The sequence below is a fragment of the Salvelinus alpinus genome, chromosome 11, assembly GCF_045679555.1.
Source record: "Salvelinus alpinus chromosome 11, SLU_Salpinus.1, whole genome shotgun sequence".
NCBI lineage: Eukaryota > Metazoa > Chordata > Actinopteri > Salmoniformes > Salmonidae > Salvelinus > Salvelinus alpinus.
The window spans coordinates 40,525,648-40,543,134 of NC_092096.1; the positions used below are offsets into that span (position 1 = coordinate 40,525,648).

General features: G+C 46.9%; 1 protein-coding gene across 1 annotated transcript in view; it reads left to right on the forward strand.

Annotated features, from left to right (window-relative positions):
* Positions 1-16,324, forward strand: part of LOC139534159 (laminin subunit beta-1-like) — a 28,918-nt gene extending 12,594 nt beyond the window's left edge. The window contains exons 13-33 of the mRNA XM_071332994.1: positions 157-292; positions 373-531; positions 722-858; positions 998-1,118; positions 1,366-1,552; positions 2,630-2,773; positions 2,987-3,218; positions 3,410-3,573; positions 3,992-4,216; positions 4,357-4,574; positions 7,074-7,170; positions 9,926-10,295; positions 10,567-10,751; positions 10,950-11,191; positions 11,308-11,514; positions 11,761-11,905; positions 12,127-12,334; positions 12,804-12,945; positions 14,940-15,116; positions 15,400-15,559; positions 15,865-16,324. Coding sequence (XP_071189095.1) covers positions 157-292; positions 373-531; positions 722-858; positions 998-1,118; positions 1,366-1,552; positions 2,630-2,773; positions 2,987-3,218; positions 3,410-3,573; positions 3,992-4,216; positions 4,357-4,574; positions 7,074-7,170; positions 9,926-10,295; positions 10,567-10,751; positions 10,950-11,191; positions 11,308-11,514; positions 11,761-11,905; positions 12,127-12,334; positions 12,804-12,945; positions 14,940-15,116; positions 15,400-15,559; positions 15,865-16,001 — 3,793 coding nt within the window. The 3' untranslated portion in view covers positions 16,002-16,324. The remainder of the gene's footprint in view (positions 1-156; positions 293-372; positions 532-721; positions 859-997; positions 1,119-1,365; positions 1,553-2,629; positions 2,774-2,986; positions 3,219-3,409; positions 3,574-3,991; positions 4,217-4,356; positions 4,575-7,073; positions 7,171-9,925; positions 10,296-10,566; positions 10,752-10,949; positions 11,192-11,307; positions 11,515-11,760; positions 11,906-12,126; positions 12,335-12,803; positions 12,946-14,939; positions 15,117-15,399; positions 15,560-15,864) is intronic.
* Positions 16,325-17,487: the final 1,163 nt, after the last annotated feature.

Here is a 17,487-nt window from a genome sequence, read left to right on the forward strand (position 1 = left end):
CCCCGCCCAAAAATGCATGGTTGCGGAAATGTATTTGTAGGTATTGGATATTCACTAACAATCAGTTTTTCTCATTCTGTTGCTCTCCCTATTTATCTCTCTCCCTATTGTCCCGTCCCTCTCTCTCTTCCTCCCTCTCTCTCCCTCCACCTCTAGTTGTTCTCCGATATCAGGCCAGTGTCAGTGTCGAGAACACATGTATGGGAGGCGTTGTGACCAGGTGGAGTCAGGATTCTACTTCATCGCCCTGGACCACTACACCTATGAGGCTGAGGACGCCAAGCACGGCCCTGTGAGTGTGTGTGTGTGTTGACCTCTTGCTTTCAATCTCTCTGCCTTTGTCTTTCTAAATGTGTCATATCTCTCTCTCAGGGTGTGACGGTGGTTCCCAGGCCCTCTCCTCCGAACCGTAGTCCTACCTGGACAGGGGCGGGGTTTGTCAAGGTACCTGAGGGAGCCCACCTGGAGTTCCACATCAACAACCTACCTGACTCCATGGACTACGACATGCTGATCCGCTATGAACCACAGGTAAAACACACACACACACACACACACACACACACACACACACACACACACACACACACACACACACACACACACACACACACACACACACACACATAACAAAACAATCAAGCACACACATACTCCCACGCGGTTTTCTCTACCGTCTGCAATGTGTGATATTGTGTGTCTGATGTGTGTGTTGCTGTAGTTGCCGGAGCAGTGGGAGCAGGTGGAGATCAGAGTGATACGTCCGTACTCAATGAGAGTGGGACAGCCAGCCAGTCCATGTGAAAACACGCTACAAGGAGGAGATCAGCAGTCGGTGTCTCTTCCTCCAGGATCCAGGTAGGTGCCCAAGTGACACACATCTTCTCCCTGGTCCCTACAATGCACCCTTGCCTCCACCTTCATACACCATCTTTACACACACCGGCACGCCGCCTCTACCGTTTCAACCGTGCTCTCCTCTGCGTGTGTGTTTCAGACATGTGCTGCTCCCGAGGCCTGTGTGTCTGGAGAAGGGGCGGAACTACACGGTGCGTCTCAGTCTGCCTCTCTACTCCTCTCTCAGTGACGTCCAAAGCCCCTACACGCTCATCGACTCCGTAAGTAACAGTCACAAACCACGCTCCATCTAGTCTGATAAACTGTAGTTTCCACTAACACACGAGTCATTATGGAAAACATCCCTACACTAGTCATGTTATAGTCAATGGAGTGTGGAATAACAGACTTGTACTATCTCTAAGACAAGCCCTCTGTCTTTATCTGTCTCTTCCTTACTCTCCTCCTACCCTTCCCTCCCCTTCTCTCTCCCTCCCTCCCTCCCTCCTCCCCTCTCTCTCCCTGTAGTTGGTGTTGATTCCGCGGGTGCGTGAGCTGCTGTTGTTTGAGGGTTCTCAGGGCGAGGGGGCGTGGGATACGTTCCAGAGGTACCGCTGTCTGGAGAGCAGCCAGAGCGTCATCAAGAGCCCCGTGACGGACATCTGCAACAACTACATCTTCAGTGTGTCTGCCCTGCTACACCAGGGGGCTATGGGTAGGAAACAGGGCTGGGGGGGGCTGTCTGTGTAGGGTTCGGTGGAGAGGCGGGATGGGACGGGGGGGGGGGGTTAGTCTGTATGTTTGTGTGTGTGTCTATGAGTGCATGTTTTCCGTGTGTCTGTCTCTGTTTATCATTAATAAACAATAATTTGCTTCCTGAAGCATTCCTAATACTCAAACAGCAACAACAACAACTTCCATTTCTGCATTCCTCTCTCTCTCACTCTCTCTCTTTCTCTCACATATCTTCCCTCCTCCCTCTTCCTCTCTCAATTCAATTCAATTCAATTCAAGGGGCTTTATTGGCATGGGAAACATGTGTTAACATTGCCAAAGCAAGTGAGGTAGATAATATACAAAAGTCAAATAAACAATAAAAATGAACAGTAAACATTACACATACAGAAGTTTCAAAACAATAAAGACATTACAAATGTCATATTATATATATGCAGTGTTGTAACAATGTACAAATGGTTAAAGCACACAAGTTAAAATAAATAAACATAAATATGGGTTGTATTTACAATGGTGTTTGTTCTTCACTGGTTGCCCTTTTCTTGTGGCAACAGGTCACAAATCTTGCTGCTGTGATGGCACACTGTGGAATTTCACCCAGTAGATATGGGAGTTTATCAAAATTGGATTTGTTTTCGAATTCTTTGTGGATCTGTGTAATCTGAGGGAAATATGTCTCTCTAATATGGTCATACATTGGGCAGGAGGTTAGGAAGTGCAGCTCAGTTTCCACCTCATTTTGTGGGCAGTGAGCACATAGCCTGTCTTCTCTTGAGAGCCATGTCTGCCTACGGCGGCCTTTCTCAATAGCAAGGCTATGCTCTCTCTCTCTCTCTCTCTCTCTCTCTCTCTCTCTCTCTCTCTCTCTCTCTCTCTCTCTCTCTCTCTCTCTCTCTCTCTCTCTCTCTCTCTCTCTCTCTCTCTCTCTCTCTCTCTCTCTCGCTCTCTCTCTCTCACACATCTTCCCTCCTCCCTCTTCTCCCCTCCCCTATCCTTCCCCCCTCTTTTACTCTCTCCATCTCCCGTTCCCCCCTTTCTCCCTTCTGCTCTATAGCGTGCCAGTGTGACTCCCAGGGCTCTCTCAGTGCAGTGTGCGACCCCAGCGGCGGGCAGTGCCAGTGTCGGCCCAACGTGGCAGGCAGGAACTGTGACCGCTGTGCCCCCGCCACCTTCCTGTTCAGCCCCTTAGGATGCAGACGTGAGTGACAGACAAGCATGGGGTCAGGGGTTAGAGGTTAAATGTCAGGGAGAGGGTTATTTTGAGACTGCGGTTGAAATTCCAACTTCAAAAGTGTGGTATTTTTTTTTATCCCTTTCCCACTCTCTTTTCCCCTCTTATCTTCCTCTTTGCTCCACCCCTCCTTCCCCTCTCCCTATTACGCCCTCCCTCCTCTCCCGCCTCTCTCCCCAGGCTGTGAGTGTAGTCCTACGGGCTCTGTGAACGCTTTCTGCCACGAGGCCACAGGTCAGTGTGAGTGTGTTCCAGGGGCGTCAGGGCGTCAGTGTGCCCACTGCCTGCCAGGCTACTGGGGCTTCCCTCAATGCCAGCCCTGTCAGTGCAATGGCAACAGCGACTACTGCCACCCTCAGACTGGGGAGTGCCAGGGCTGCCGCGCCTTCACCACCGGGCACATGTGTGAAAGGTACTGTGTGAAATTATACCATATACCATATTCAAATTATAGCCAGCTAATATACCACACACCAAACCACAGTGCAGGGCACAGCTACATATTTCACTGTCATGCTTCCTCTTATCAGTACCAAGCGTGTGTGTGTGTGTGTATGTGAGTGTTTACCGTGCCTCTTATCATGTCTTACCCCGTGCCTACAGGTGTCTGGATGGTTACCATGGCGACCCAGTGTTGGGTTTGGGGGGTCACTGCCGCCCCTGCATGTGTCCTGACGGGCCGGGGAGCGGGCGCCAGTACGCAGACAGCTGCTACCAGACCGCCAACAACTACCAGCTGGTCTGTGTCTGCAGCCCTGGATACAGAGGTTAGACACACACATACATGCACACACACACCACATCACACACAACACGTCATACATTGTTCTCCCAGTCCTAGTACACATTTTCCCTGAAATGACAGAGCTAGCAGAATCCCCTCTGCTCCTGGTCATAATGGGCAGGTAGTAACTACAGGGACAGTGAGTGTGTGAGAGATCCCACAGATACCTCTCTCACTGGAACAGGAGGCCAGTCCACTGCCTGTAACTGTTTACGACTGTTTACGATTGTTCTATGACTGTTTTATGAGTGTTTACAACCTGTGCCATGACTGCACTGTACTACTCACTGCAGCCAATGGACAGTTCTGCTTCCTTACGGATCTATAACTGTAGGTGTGTGTGTGTGTGTCTGTGTGTGTGTGTAAACAGTTCGGAATTCACCTTTCCTTCTCTTCCGTAGGAGCCAGGTGTGACGAGTGTGCCCCAGGTCACTATGGTAACCCCCAGGTGCCCAGCGGGCGCTGTCTGCCCTGCCAGTGTAACGACAACATCGATCAGCTGGACCCGGGGTCCTGCGACGCTCGCACAGGCGTCTGCCTCAAATGCCTGCACCATACCGAGGGCTATGGCTGCCAGCGCTGCAAGCTGGGTTACTACGGCAATGCCGCCAGCCAGAGCTGCAGGAGTGAGTACAGTTAGACAGTGTGTGTATATATGTAGTGTGTGTGTGTGTGTGTGTGTGTGTGTGTGTGTGTGTGTGTGTGTGTGTGTGTGTGTGTGTGTGTGTGCGTGTGTGTGTGTGTAACTCTCTTTCTCTCTCCACAGAGTGTATGTGTTATTCAGTGGGCACAACGTCGGAGGCGTGTCCGTCCCCGGGGGAGTGTCACTGTGACCTGCAGACTGGCCAGTGTCCCTGCCGGACTAACGTGATTGGCCAGAACTGCGACAGCTGTGCCCCTGATACGTTCAACATTGGAAGCGGACAGGGCTGCCAGACCTGTGACTGTGACCCAACCCACTCTTTTGGGACGTCGTGCAACGAGGTGAGAGCCACAACTGTCCTCACCCTTACCCGTTCTGCCAGTCACATTCTGTTAAAGGTCCCCAGAGCACACACATCCCTGGGTCGCTCGTCTTTTCAGTTCGCTGCAGCTAGCGACTGGAACGAGCTGCAACAAACACTCAAACTGGACAGTTTTATCTCCATCTCTTCATTCAAAGACTCAATCATGGACACTCTTACTGACAGTTGTGGCTGCTTTGCGTGATGTATTGTTGTCTCTACCTTCTTGCCCTTTGTGCTGTTGTCTGCGCCCAATAATGTTCGTACCATGTTTTGTGCTGCTACCATGTTGTGTTGCTACCATGTTGTTGTCGTGTTGTGTTGTCATGTGTTGCTGCCTTGCTGTGTTGTTGTCTTAGGTCTCTCATTTTGTAGTGTTGTCTCTCTTGTCGTGATGTGTGTTTCGTCCTTTATTTATATGTGATTTATATATATATTTTTATCCCAGTCCCCGTCCCCACAGGAGGTCTTTTGCCTTTTGGTAGGCAGTCATTGTAAATAAGAATTTGTTGTTAACTGACTTGCGTAGTTAAATGAAGGTTAAATAAAATAAAATACCCCATCCTTCCAAAACAACCCCCACACCCCATGTTGTCACCCAACCCATCTACACACAGCACACACACAATTGGCCAGTGTTACCTGGTGTTGATTGTCAATGTAACATTTTTACACTCAGTGGTGTAAAAGAACCCCAGTGTTGGTGTAAGTAACCAGAGTTGAACCAAAACCACGCCCATCTTTATCATATTTCCCAGCATGCTCTATTGCAGGTAGATTTTTTAGAATTGTTCGTTTCAATATCTATGTTTTTGCATGTGAATTGATTAATTAATATTATGCTACACAAATATAAATAACATACATTTTCTAACCTAATCCAATCTGTTACTTGGATTTATTTGACCCGTTACTGAAAAGGTTACTTCAGTTTAGATGCTTTAGCTCAGGGATCATCAACTACATTTAGCAACTGGATGGTTTTTCCTTAAGCGGATGGTCAGGGGGCCTGGAACATAAATACAAATAATTTGTAGACTGCAAATTGATCGCAATAATATTTGACTAAAACAGAAGAATTTCAAAGCTTGTTTACAGTTGTATACAATCCCAAATATCTCTTTATTATGATTGTGAATATTTATGAACAGATTTCCAAAATAAAAATCACTTTGAGCTGATTTACTGGTGTTTTTACAATATTTTATGTCCAACAATAAAAAATAAAAATAAAAATTAGATCAGAAAACTAGGTGGGCGAAACGTGGGCCGCCAGTTGGGAAAACCTGCTTTAGGTAGTCTCATATCTTAGTCTTCCCAACCCTGGCAGTTATTCTGAGTGCAGGTTACGGGTATATACAAATTCCAAATGTTGGATATCCCCACTCTGGCTTGATTCCAATAGGAATTACACAACACTTTGCAAGCCAGCAAAATGTGACTTGCAGGCCTGATGTGGCCTGTATACCATGAGTTTCAATACACTGTATTAACGTAAAACTTATCTTGACCTGGGATCTTATCCTAGGTCAGCACTCCTACTCTGAAACTCTGTATACAATACAGGCCACTGTCCATTGTACAGTGTGTAGCAAGAAGACCCTCTTCTAACCTGGAGATGGTACACTGAGTGCACAAAACATTATGCTCTTTCCATGACATAGGCTGACCAGGTGAATCCAGGTGAAAGCTATTATCCTTTAATGATGTCACTTGTTAAAACTTCTTCGGGATCGGTGTCCCTTCCACGGGACAGTTGAGCTAATGTCGGCTAATGCGATCAGCATGAGGTTGTAAGTAACAAGACAATTTCCCAGGACATAGACATATCTGATATTGGCAGAAAGCTTACATTCTTGTTAATCTAACTGCACTGTCCAATTTACAGTAGCTATTACAGTGAAATAATACCATGCTATTGTTTGAGGAGAGTGCACCATTTTGAACATGAAAAGTTATTAATAATGGCACTTCCATCAGTGTAGATGAAAGGGAGGAGGCAGGTTAAAGAAGGATGTTTAAGCCATGAGACAATTAAGACGAAGTATTATGTATGTGTGCCATTCAGAGGGTGAATGGGCAAGACAAAATATTTAAGTGCCTTTGAACGGGGTGTGGTAGTATGTGCCAGGCGCACCGGTTTGTGCCAACAACTGCAATGCTTCTGGGTTTTTCACACTCAACAGTTTCCCATGTGTATCAAGAATGGTCCACCACCCAAAGGACATCCAGCCAACTTGACACAACTCTGGGAAGCGTTGGAGTCAACATGGGCCAGCATTCCTGTGGAACGCTTTCAACACCTTGTAGAGTCCACGCCTGACAATTTGATGCTGTTCTGAGGGCAAAAGTGTGTGGGGGGGGGCAACTCAAAATTAGGAAGGTGTTCTTAATGTTTTGTACACTCAGGGTATATTGCATGTTCATAATGCTGACATGTTGTGTTGTCTTGTATTGTCTTGTGTTGTGTGTTTTCTAGCTGTCAGGGCAGTGCTCGTGCAGGTCAGGTTTCGGGGGAAGAAAATGCAACGAGTGCCGAGATAAGTTCTGGGGAGACCCTGAGGTCAAATGTCAAGGTAAGTAACTCTGGCTGGGATTTTGAGTAGCAGTAGAAAGTACAAAGTATGTGTGTGGGATTCCTTCCCATGACTGCCTTAAACATCATGAAGCTGAAACATGTGCAGCAGGGTATCTAAGAGCGCCATTGCTTCCTCTCCAAGTGGGTCTCTCTGAATTCACTGGGGTCTGGAGAAACACTCTTAGAGAGGGGTTCTGTGTGTTTTGAACCGGTCTCTTAGAGTTGGAGTAAACAGCCTCTCACGGTCTCGTTCTCATGACCGGTGGTTCCCATGAGTGACTGGGCTGGAAGTGTGTGTGTGTGTGTGTGTGTGTGTGTTATCAGACTTCAGCAGAGTGGATGTCTCTGGAGACACTGAAGTGGCGGTCATGCTTCCGTTGTTTTGTGTGTGTGTGCGTGCGTGTGCGTGTGTGTGTGTGTGTGTGTGCGTGCGTGTGTGTGTGTGTGTGTGTGTGTGTGTGTCAGTGTGGTGTTAGTTGGCTCTAAATTACTCCTCCCTGTCTACATCTCTACATGGTTTATTGTCTGCTGAACAACTGACTGACAAACAGGCCAGTTTCAATCAATCACCGCATCTGGAGAAATGTATGTCTTATAGAAGTTGGCACACCCTCAGAGAGACAGTGAAAGAGGGAGAGAGGAGAGAGTGAGGGAGGGGGGGGTAGAGATTTTGAGAGTGAAATTCTGGGAATAACTCCTTGGCTCATGTGAGAATCAGAGGCAGATGTTCCCAGCAATCAGGGGAATCCTGTCATGGTCTTATTCCTGTGGCTTAGGAATTCCTGCAGCATTCCCAAACTGCCTGTAAAGTTAGTCTGGCCTCCTGGCGCTGTCCTCGCCCTATCATCGCTCTGTGTGTATACTGCATGCATGTGTGTGTATGTGTATGAGTGCGTGTGTGTGTTTGACATAGAGAGAGAGAAAGAGAGAGAGATAAAGAGAGACACTTTTGAGGATTGACACCACGTCTGGGTTAAGAGGGTCATGCCATGGTCTGATTTAAGAGGTCAGAGGTTAAAGTGACAGGCTTGACGACGGCGTCTGTGTGTGTGTGTGTGAATTAAGACGTCACGGCCATTGGTACAGGCTCAACCCAACCACACGTGTGTGGCTGTGATTATCGTGTTACCTGTTCATGACCGCCTTTGTGTATAGTGGTGTGGTCACTCATGTTACTGTCAGCCGTTCATGTCATGTTTAGGTTCACTACCGTCACAGTAGGTATCAGTAGTATGTGGTTGTGTTGACAGTGTAACAATAGCGGTTGCAGTCCTAAGCCTGAGCACTCTGGGTCATGGTGACCATATAAGCAGGGCTCAGCCACAAGGCAGTGTGTGTATGTGTGTGTGTATGTGTGTGTGTGTGTGTGTGTGTGTGTGTGTGTGTGTGTGTGTGTGTGTGTGTGTGTGTGTGTGTGTGTGTGTGTGTGTGTGTGTGTGTGTGTGTGTGTGTGTGTGTGTGTGTGTGTGTGAACTGTCCTCAGATAAAAAGGACTAACTGAGAATGACTACCTTGGCAGCCGTTGCAGGTGATTAACTCCAAAAGGAATTACACATCACTTTGCAAGCCAGGATAATGTGACTTGCAGGCTGTAAAACAGGAGTTTCAGACCACCGTGTTAGGGTGTAACTAGGCCCTCAAAGAAAGGCCTTACGATATACCTATGTAATGTATTGTAATAAAGAGTTCATTTTACACTGGGAAATATACAAATAATGTAGAATACGTGCTCAACTTGAATTGTATGTTCACTCAACCTAAAATTCAAAGTTGGGTGAACATACAATTCAACTTAAGAATATATGTTGGTTCAGCTACACTGAGTGTACAAGACTCCAAACGTTTGCACTCTGAACAGCTTCAATTCTTCGGGACTCTACAAGGTGTTGGATGTCCTTTGGGTGGTGGAACATTCTTGATCCACACGGGAAACTGTTGAGTGTGAAAAACCCAGCAGCGTTGCAGTTCTTGGTACAAACCAGTGCGCCTGGCACATACTACCATAGCCTGTTCAAAGGCGCTTAAATATTTTGTCTTGCCCATTAACCCTCTGAATGGCACACATACGTAATCCATGTCTCAATTGTCTCAAGGCTTAAATCCTTCTTTAACCTGTCTCCTCCCCTTCATCTACACTGATTGAAGTGGATTTGACAAGTGACATCAATAAGGGATCATAGTCAGTCTATACCATGGAAAGAGCAGGTGTTCTTAATGTTTTGTACATCAAATGTCAGCTGGTTGCTTTATAATTGTATGTTGAATCTTTTTTTTTTTTGGTGCATCAATCACCCTCTTCAAAAGCTTAGGCAACAGTAATGGCTGCTAACCGCTTATATACACCCTTCCCTGTTCTCCATTCCCCACATTCTTTCACTGTGACTTACTCCATCACTCTATTCCTCTCCTTCTCCTCTCCTCCACTCTAGAGGTTAGAGGGCTTGTCTCTGCTGTGCTTCAGACTGGGGGGGTCAAAATGGGGATAGAGTTTATAGGTCAAGGCTACCTGTGGGTTTATTTACTCTCAGCACAGGACTGTTGAGCCGTTAATAATATCGTTTTTCAATACCTCTTTTTCCCTAGCTTTTAAAGGGCACAGACCTGTTATCATATTACTATGAGTTCATTTCCTTGTACCCTCATTTCCTTTCCATCATCACAACTGTTTTCACCTCAAGTCAACTATAGGTATGTGTATGTGCTTAACCCTTTTCTCTCTTCTCCTCTTCCGCTTTCTCTCCCTCTCCCTCCAGCGTGTGACTGTGACCTGCGTGGCATCGCCAGCGAGCAGTGCCACCGTTCGTCCGGCCAGTGTGTGTGTGTGGAGGGTGTGTCTGGACCCCGGTGTAACCAGTGTGCCAGAGGGTACCATGGGACGTTCCCCGCCTGCGAACGATGCCACCAGTGCTTTGCCGCGTGGGACCGCGTGGTAGGGGAACTGTCCAATCAGACTCAGCGTTTGAAGGATCATGTGACAGAGCTCCAGACCAGTGGGGTGACGGCGCCGTACAAAGACACCGTTAGCAGTCTGGAGATTAGTGCTAATGCTATCAGTGCGATAGTAGAGAACAACCCTGCTATACAGAAGATGGAAGATGTACAACAGATGATGCAGCAGGCCACGTATGTACACACAAACACGTGCGCTTGCACACACACACAAACACGCACCTGCATACACACATTTACACATTGAAACACACCGTGCCAAGGGTTCTGTTTGGATGCTTGATGTTATGATCAGTCCATGTCAACTCTAATGAAAATACTATTCTCTGTGTGTGTGTGTGTGTGTGTGTGTGTGTGTGTGTGTGTGTGTGTGTGTGTGTGTGTGTGTGTGTGTGTGTGTGTGTGTGTGTGTGTGTGTGTGTGTGTGTGTGTGTGTGTGTAACAGTGAGCTGGTGGCAGGCCTGAACGAGAGGCTGAACGTCTCAGAGGATTCCCTGTCCCGTCTCGTTGTCAATGCCAACGACACCGAGGCCAGTCTGGACGCACTGAGAAAGCAGGCCCAAGAGCAAGAAAGAACAGTCACAGACATTCGAGACCACATAAAGACTGTGAAGAACTCTAACATAGAGGGTGAGAGAGGAGGGAGAAAAGAGAGGGGGTACAGTATGCATGATATCATTACTAGTTCTGACACACCCCTGTGCCTTGTGTGTGTGTGTGTGTGTGTGTGTGTGTGTGTGTGTGTGTGTGTGTGTGTGTGTGTGTGTGTGTGTGTGTGTGTGTGTGTGTGTGTGTGTGTGTGTGTGTGTGTGTGTGTGTGTGTGGCAGGAGCGATGGACACCATCACCAAGGCCCACTTGGAGTCTAAGAGGGCGGAGATCCGTGCCAATCAGACCACCAGTTACCCTGACAACACTTTGGAACAGTCGGCTACACTACGGCGCCAAGCGGAGGCCAGACTGAGCCAGAACCAGGCGGAGTTTGACCTGAGACAACAGAAACACACAGAGAGACTGGAGAGGCTCGCCACAGAGCTCAACACTCTTGACCTATCAGAGCTCAGCAAGCAGGTAAGTCTGACCTATCAGTAGCCAATTATCATCGCACTTCTTCACCATACTGCTTTTTAATTGGTCCCTGGTTTTACAGTGCTCTAACCCGATTGGTGTGTTTTCTCTCTGTGCAGACATGTGGAGCGGCTGGGGGGGAGGAGGGGTGTGCTGCGTCCCCCTGTGGAGGGGTGGGGTGTGTGTCGGAGGACGGCACCCTTCGCTGTGGTGGGGAGGGGTGTGACGGTTTGGTCACACAGACACAAAGCACTCTGAAAACAGCAAAGGACTTCGACCAGGAAATCCTCTCCACCGTGCAGGAAGTGGACAAGCTCTCCAGGATGGTGGGAACTGTAGTTTTTTACACTCCGGGCCAAATCCTATTTTGAGATTCACGCATATAACTTTGTGTAATACAGCTGATGTTTGGTTATGATTCAGCCCTACATGAATATAGTCAGGTCATCTTACATGATTATCATAGTAACTAAAGAGCATAGAATATCTGCTTGCTCCAGCACAAGCATTGGTCTGTTGAGGAGTGTTTACCTTACTGTGTTTGAGTTAACATGTCCTGTGGCGCCCTCTAGGTGTGGGAGGTGAATGTGCGTGCGGACGAGGTCAAGCTGAGTGCTCAAGAGGTGCTGCTGAAGTCCAACCAGAGCCGAGATAGAGTGGAAGAGAGCAACGAGCAGCTCCGCAGCCTCATCAAGGAGATACGAGACCTACTCACTAGTGAGTATACACAAATTTTTCAAAGAGCAGGCCTCAATCTTTCACTGTACTGTACAGACTAACTAAATGATCACTGATTCACAGACAATCAGGGCTCCAGCTCTTCTTTCCTCATGTGCATGATTGGTTATGCTTGTGATTAGAACTGATTGTAATTGATTGTGGTAGATCACCTGTTTATGGCTCTTTGAGTCTAATTAGCTCTGTTTCCACGGTGACAGACGACCGTGCCAAAGTGGAGGTTATTGAAGCGGTGTCAAATGAGGTGTTGGCCCTGGAGATGCCTACATCGTCCGAGCAGCTGGAGGCCCTGACCAAGGAGATCAGAGACAGGGTGGGGACCCTCACCAGCGTGGAGGACATCCTCAGTCAGAGTGCCAACGACATACACACTGCAGAGAGGCTGCTGGAGCAGGCCCGCACCGCCAGGTAAGATGCACGCACGCATGAACGCATGCACACACACACACAAACACGTACACACAAACATAGCATGCACGAACGCAGGCAGACACAAACACACACAGACACACACACACACACACACACACACACACACACACACACACACACACACACACACACACACACACACACACACACACACACACACACACACACACACACACACACACACACACACACACTCCCCAAGCTGACAAGGTAAAAATCTGTCGTTCTGCCCCTGAGTAAGGCAGTTAACCCGCTGTTCCCAGGGCGCTGAAGACGTGGATGTTGATAAAGGCAGCCCTCCGCGCTGCTCTGAGTCAGAGGGGTTGGGTTAAATGTGGAAGACACATTTCAGTTGAAGGCATTCAGTTGCACAACTGACTTTCTCCTTTCCCTAATAAATGCACACAGAACCACATTAACAAATTCACATACAATCTCCTCTCAGTCAGGAGGTGTCTGAGATGAAGGAGACAGCTGCCCTGGTGAAGGAAGCTCTGGAAACGACTGAGCGTGCTCAGAATGCTGCCATCGATGCTGTCAAACAGGCCCACAACAACACCAGGGGAACACTTGACCTCATCACATCTGTAAGTCACCTCTGACCAGGGCTTCAGTTGTGTCTAAGCACACAGGGGCACTTCTCTTGATTGTGTTATAAGTTTTATTATATTAGCCCATGTTTTTAGGGTTTTCAACCTATGCATTGTAGAGAGAGATATGTGGGAGTTTTGTAGAAATACACATTCCATACAAGGTCTCGAAAAGTGTGTATTGTGTGATGTGTGGTGCTTGCATCTGTGTGTGCATGTCACGAACGTCGTCAGGGTGGAAATGACCGGACCAAGGTGCACCGTGGTGGCGTACATTTTCACTTTATTTTGAATGTCGCCAACAAAACAAGAAACAACCGAAACGACCGTGAAGCTGACTAGGGCTATACAGGCCAGTAACACAGACAACTACCCACAACTAAGGTGGCAAAACAGGTTGCCTAAGTATGAATCCCAATCAGAGACAACGATAGACAGCTGCCTCTGATTGGGAACCTCACTCGGCCAAACACACAGAAATACAAAACATAGAATGCCCACCCCACATCACACCCTGACCTAACTAAATAGAGAAATGAGTATATGTGTGTGTGTGTGTGTGTGTGTGTGTGTGTGTGTGTGTGTGTGTGTGTGTGTGTGTGTGTGTGTGTGTGTGTGTGTGTGTGTGTGTGTGTGTGTGTGTGTGTGTGTGCTGGTGACTCCATGTTGGGACCAAAAATTCCCCAAAGTCCCCACAAGGATAGTAAAACAAGGAAAATTCCCATGTCCCCATGAGAACAAAGGCTATTTTAAGCTTAAGAGTTAGGGTTACGGGTTAAGGCAGGGGTGGGCAAACCTTTTGACTCGCGGGCCACAATGGGTTCTAAAATTTGACAGAGGGGCCGGGCCAGGAGCATTTGGAGGGAGTGTTTGGGCCGGATATACTAAAGCATTAAATGTAGTGTGTGCAAACCTCATAGCACAGTAAGAACACTACAACCCAATTTATTAACTGTCTTTCAAATGTGAAAAATAGCCCTTATCAGTTAATAAATTTGTCTCAAGGAATATGCAAGATATGGCATTTACATACTATTTCGCAGATACCGGGATGAGGAAATATAAATAGATTAAAATAACATACGCACTGTGATTTATCAAGATTGCGTCTGTTTTTAATAAGTTTCAATCGAAGGTGCAAAGTTAAAGAAATCAACATTTATTGAAAAATGGAATCACTTTCAACATTCAAAACATATTATTACACAACGAAATACTCAAGCTCAATAATATCTACTTGTGTTAAACTCCGCAAAATCATGGATGGATTGTCCTGACCGCGCGCTCTACAAACTCGCCACGGACGCCCTCGCCTTCACGCGCAAACAGTACACGTGTATCGTTGCCAAGCACACAAACATAGGCTGTATTAAATATCCTACCTGCAGCTGAAAATTTAAATTTAAATTAAGAGCGATGTGCGGCGTGTTAATAAAGCTACTGTACCGCTGCTGTGCGTAAATGCGCATTGCTCTTAATTAAAAGACGCACTTCCAAACTTTCCATATGCATTTTTTCATAACACAGCAGAAAAACTCACCATTTCAGTGGGAACAGTGTTGTTGGTCTCCCTTTTTTGCCAGTGCATCAAAGTCTGGAGTTAGTTTTGTTGTGGCAATTCTCGCTTAATGGTGACGTGAAACGAAGTGAAAATTAAAGTGAAATAAAGAGAAATACGCGCCACTCCAACAACGGTCAATGTGTTTTGAGTGCGCCATCTATTGGGGAAACGTGGGCATTGCAGGGAAAGGGGAAAAAAATGAGGTTTTTACTATAATTTGGACAAGTTCGGCGGGCCGGATTAAAAAGCCTAACGGGCCGTATGTGGCCCGCGGGCCGTAGTTTGCCCATGTCTGGGTTAAGGGGTAAGATTAGGGTTAGGCTTATGGTTAGGGAAAATAGGTCCCCACGAGGATAGAAGACCAATACATGTGTGTGTGTGTTTGCGTCTGTGCTTGAATACATTTTAACATGTGTTTGTGTGTTTACAGGTGGAGTCGGAGATGGCGGAGTCGGAGCTGTGTCTGAGTAACGCCACACTGCGTCTGCTGCAGCTGGAGAGAGACGTGACTCTGCTGAGAGAGAGCAGCCTTGGCACCAGCCACCGCACACAGCACACTGAGAGACTGTCTGAGACCGCCAGGCAGGACGCAGAGCAGGCCCTGCAGGTACACACACACACACACACACACACACACACACACACACACACACACACACACACACACACACACACACACACACACACACACACACACACACATAGACGCACGCACATGCACACACACAGCCCAGAATTTTACCTGCCAATTATCTTGGTACCCATTCTCAATGTGCTTTCTGCTTTGTGTGTGTGTGTGTGTGTGTGTGTGTGTGTGTGTGTGTGTGTGTGTGTGTGTGTGTGTGTGTGTGTGTGTGTGTGTGTGTGTGTGTGTGTTTTATTGCGTGTAGGAGTTTGACTTGGAGGTGAAGGGTAAATACAGTGTTGTGGAGGGCTTGGTGGTGACGAAGGCAGAGGGCGTGTCTGACGCCAGGAAGAGGGCGGAGCTACTGCAGCAGGAGGCCAAGGAGCTGCTCACCCAGACCAGTGTTAAACTACAGAGACTCAGAGGTAACACACACACGCACACCCACACACATGCGCACACATATGCACGTTCACACACACTCACACACACACACACACACAAACCAACGTGCTAACACACACGACACAAGCATGCACGCACACGCGTAAATTCACGCATGCATGCATTTGCACACGCACACATGCACACACGCGTGCACACACACACACACACACACACACACACACACACACACACACACACACACACACACACACACACACACACACACACACACACACACACACACACACACCTACTCTCTAATGACATCACTGTGTGTTTCCAGAGTTGGAGAGGTCGTATGCGGCCAACCAGCGTACTCTGGAGGCCAAGACAGTTCAGCTGGCCGGGCTGGAGAAAACAGCACGCCAGCTGCTCAATGACATCAGCCAGAAAGTAATGGTCTACAGCACCTGTTCTTAGGGTAACCATGCCAACAGCATCCCTGGCAATGCCTGCCCGGATGTCATACCAGAGATTATGACGATGTCTTCTTTAGTGTCAAAGAGATAATATGACAATCACTCAGGAGACTCCAAAGACCAAAAGCAGTATTTTACCACTAAGAACCAAGTATTCCATAAAAAACCTGTTTCTGTATGAAACGGGTCTCTAAGCCATATAAGCTACAAGTAATACATGTTTTAACCATAAGACTGCACATAGATTTCATGATTTTAGATTCTATGGAAATATTTTTTATAATCGTGTCTGTAAAGATATTAAAATGTGTCTGGACCAAAGCATACGAGAGCCTATTCAATTGTATGATACAATTTGTACCCATCAACCTATTGTTGTAATTTAACTTGTCAATATAAAGTAATAACTGCATCTTAAATTTTTTGCATTGCCTAGTTCACCTCTACCTAAAATTAGATACTTTTGAAATGTACAGTATTTGGTGTTTGCTTTCCCCTAGTGGCAATCTGAAAAAACGGTACCCTCTTTTTGCTGCATTTTCATCATCTCTAGGGAGTATCAGCACATACACAATTTCAGCTTAGTTTTCCATTATGGAGTCCAATTCAATTACAGGCAAATGTACTTCCATCACTTTTAACTGTTATAACATGCTGTTCACTCTGCTAACTGAAACAACCTTACTCATTCACTGTCATTGTAGGCTTAACTAGACAATCCATTTAATTTGAAAACATACTCTAAAACAGCCTACCTTCTAATCAATTTGGGCAGTTAGAGTTCTGCTTGTCTTTCTCCTGCCTTTTCTCTACCCTCAGTGTCTCTGCCCACCTCTCTCTCTCTCTCGCTCTCTCTCTCACAATATTGATGCAAGGTGATTTGTAGATCAGTGATTCTGAACAGTTCTTTCCTCAGGCTGATCCTGTTGAGCATAATGAACATCTCTCTCATCCTCCCATGAATCCCTCCTTCCTCTCCGGAGGGTTTCCTCCTCTGTCACCATCACACTGTATCTCCACCCAGTGACTCAGACTTGCTCTGAGCAAATGAGATACAAATGGCACCAGCAGTGTTTCCCGCCTGGACCTCTTCATCAAATGAGATTTGGCAGAAAGCAATCAATATGGCGGCCTTCCCTCCCTCTAAAATGAGCTCTTTCCATTTAGTGCTGCAAATCAGTCAGGCATCACTGTTTTCCCTCACATATTAACCCCACTCCAGCATATCTGTGAGATAAATTGCTTTAGAAAGTGGTCCAGCCGGTCCCTTCCCCTGTGTACAGTATTTATGGTACAGTGGTTTGACTGTGTGATGTGAATGCTTGTACAATTATATAATTTTAATACATCACAAAAGTCATACTGCAGTGCAATGCCTCGTTCTAGACACATATTTCTTTCATCAGCTTGCATGGATGACACTCCGAAAACCTTATACCATGCCTAACCTCATCATCCACTTGCAGAACAGCTAAATAGAGCTATCC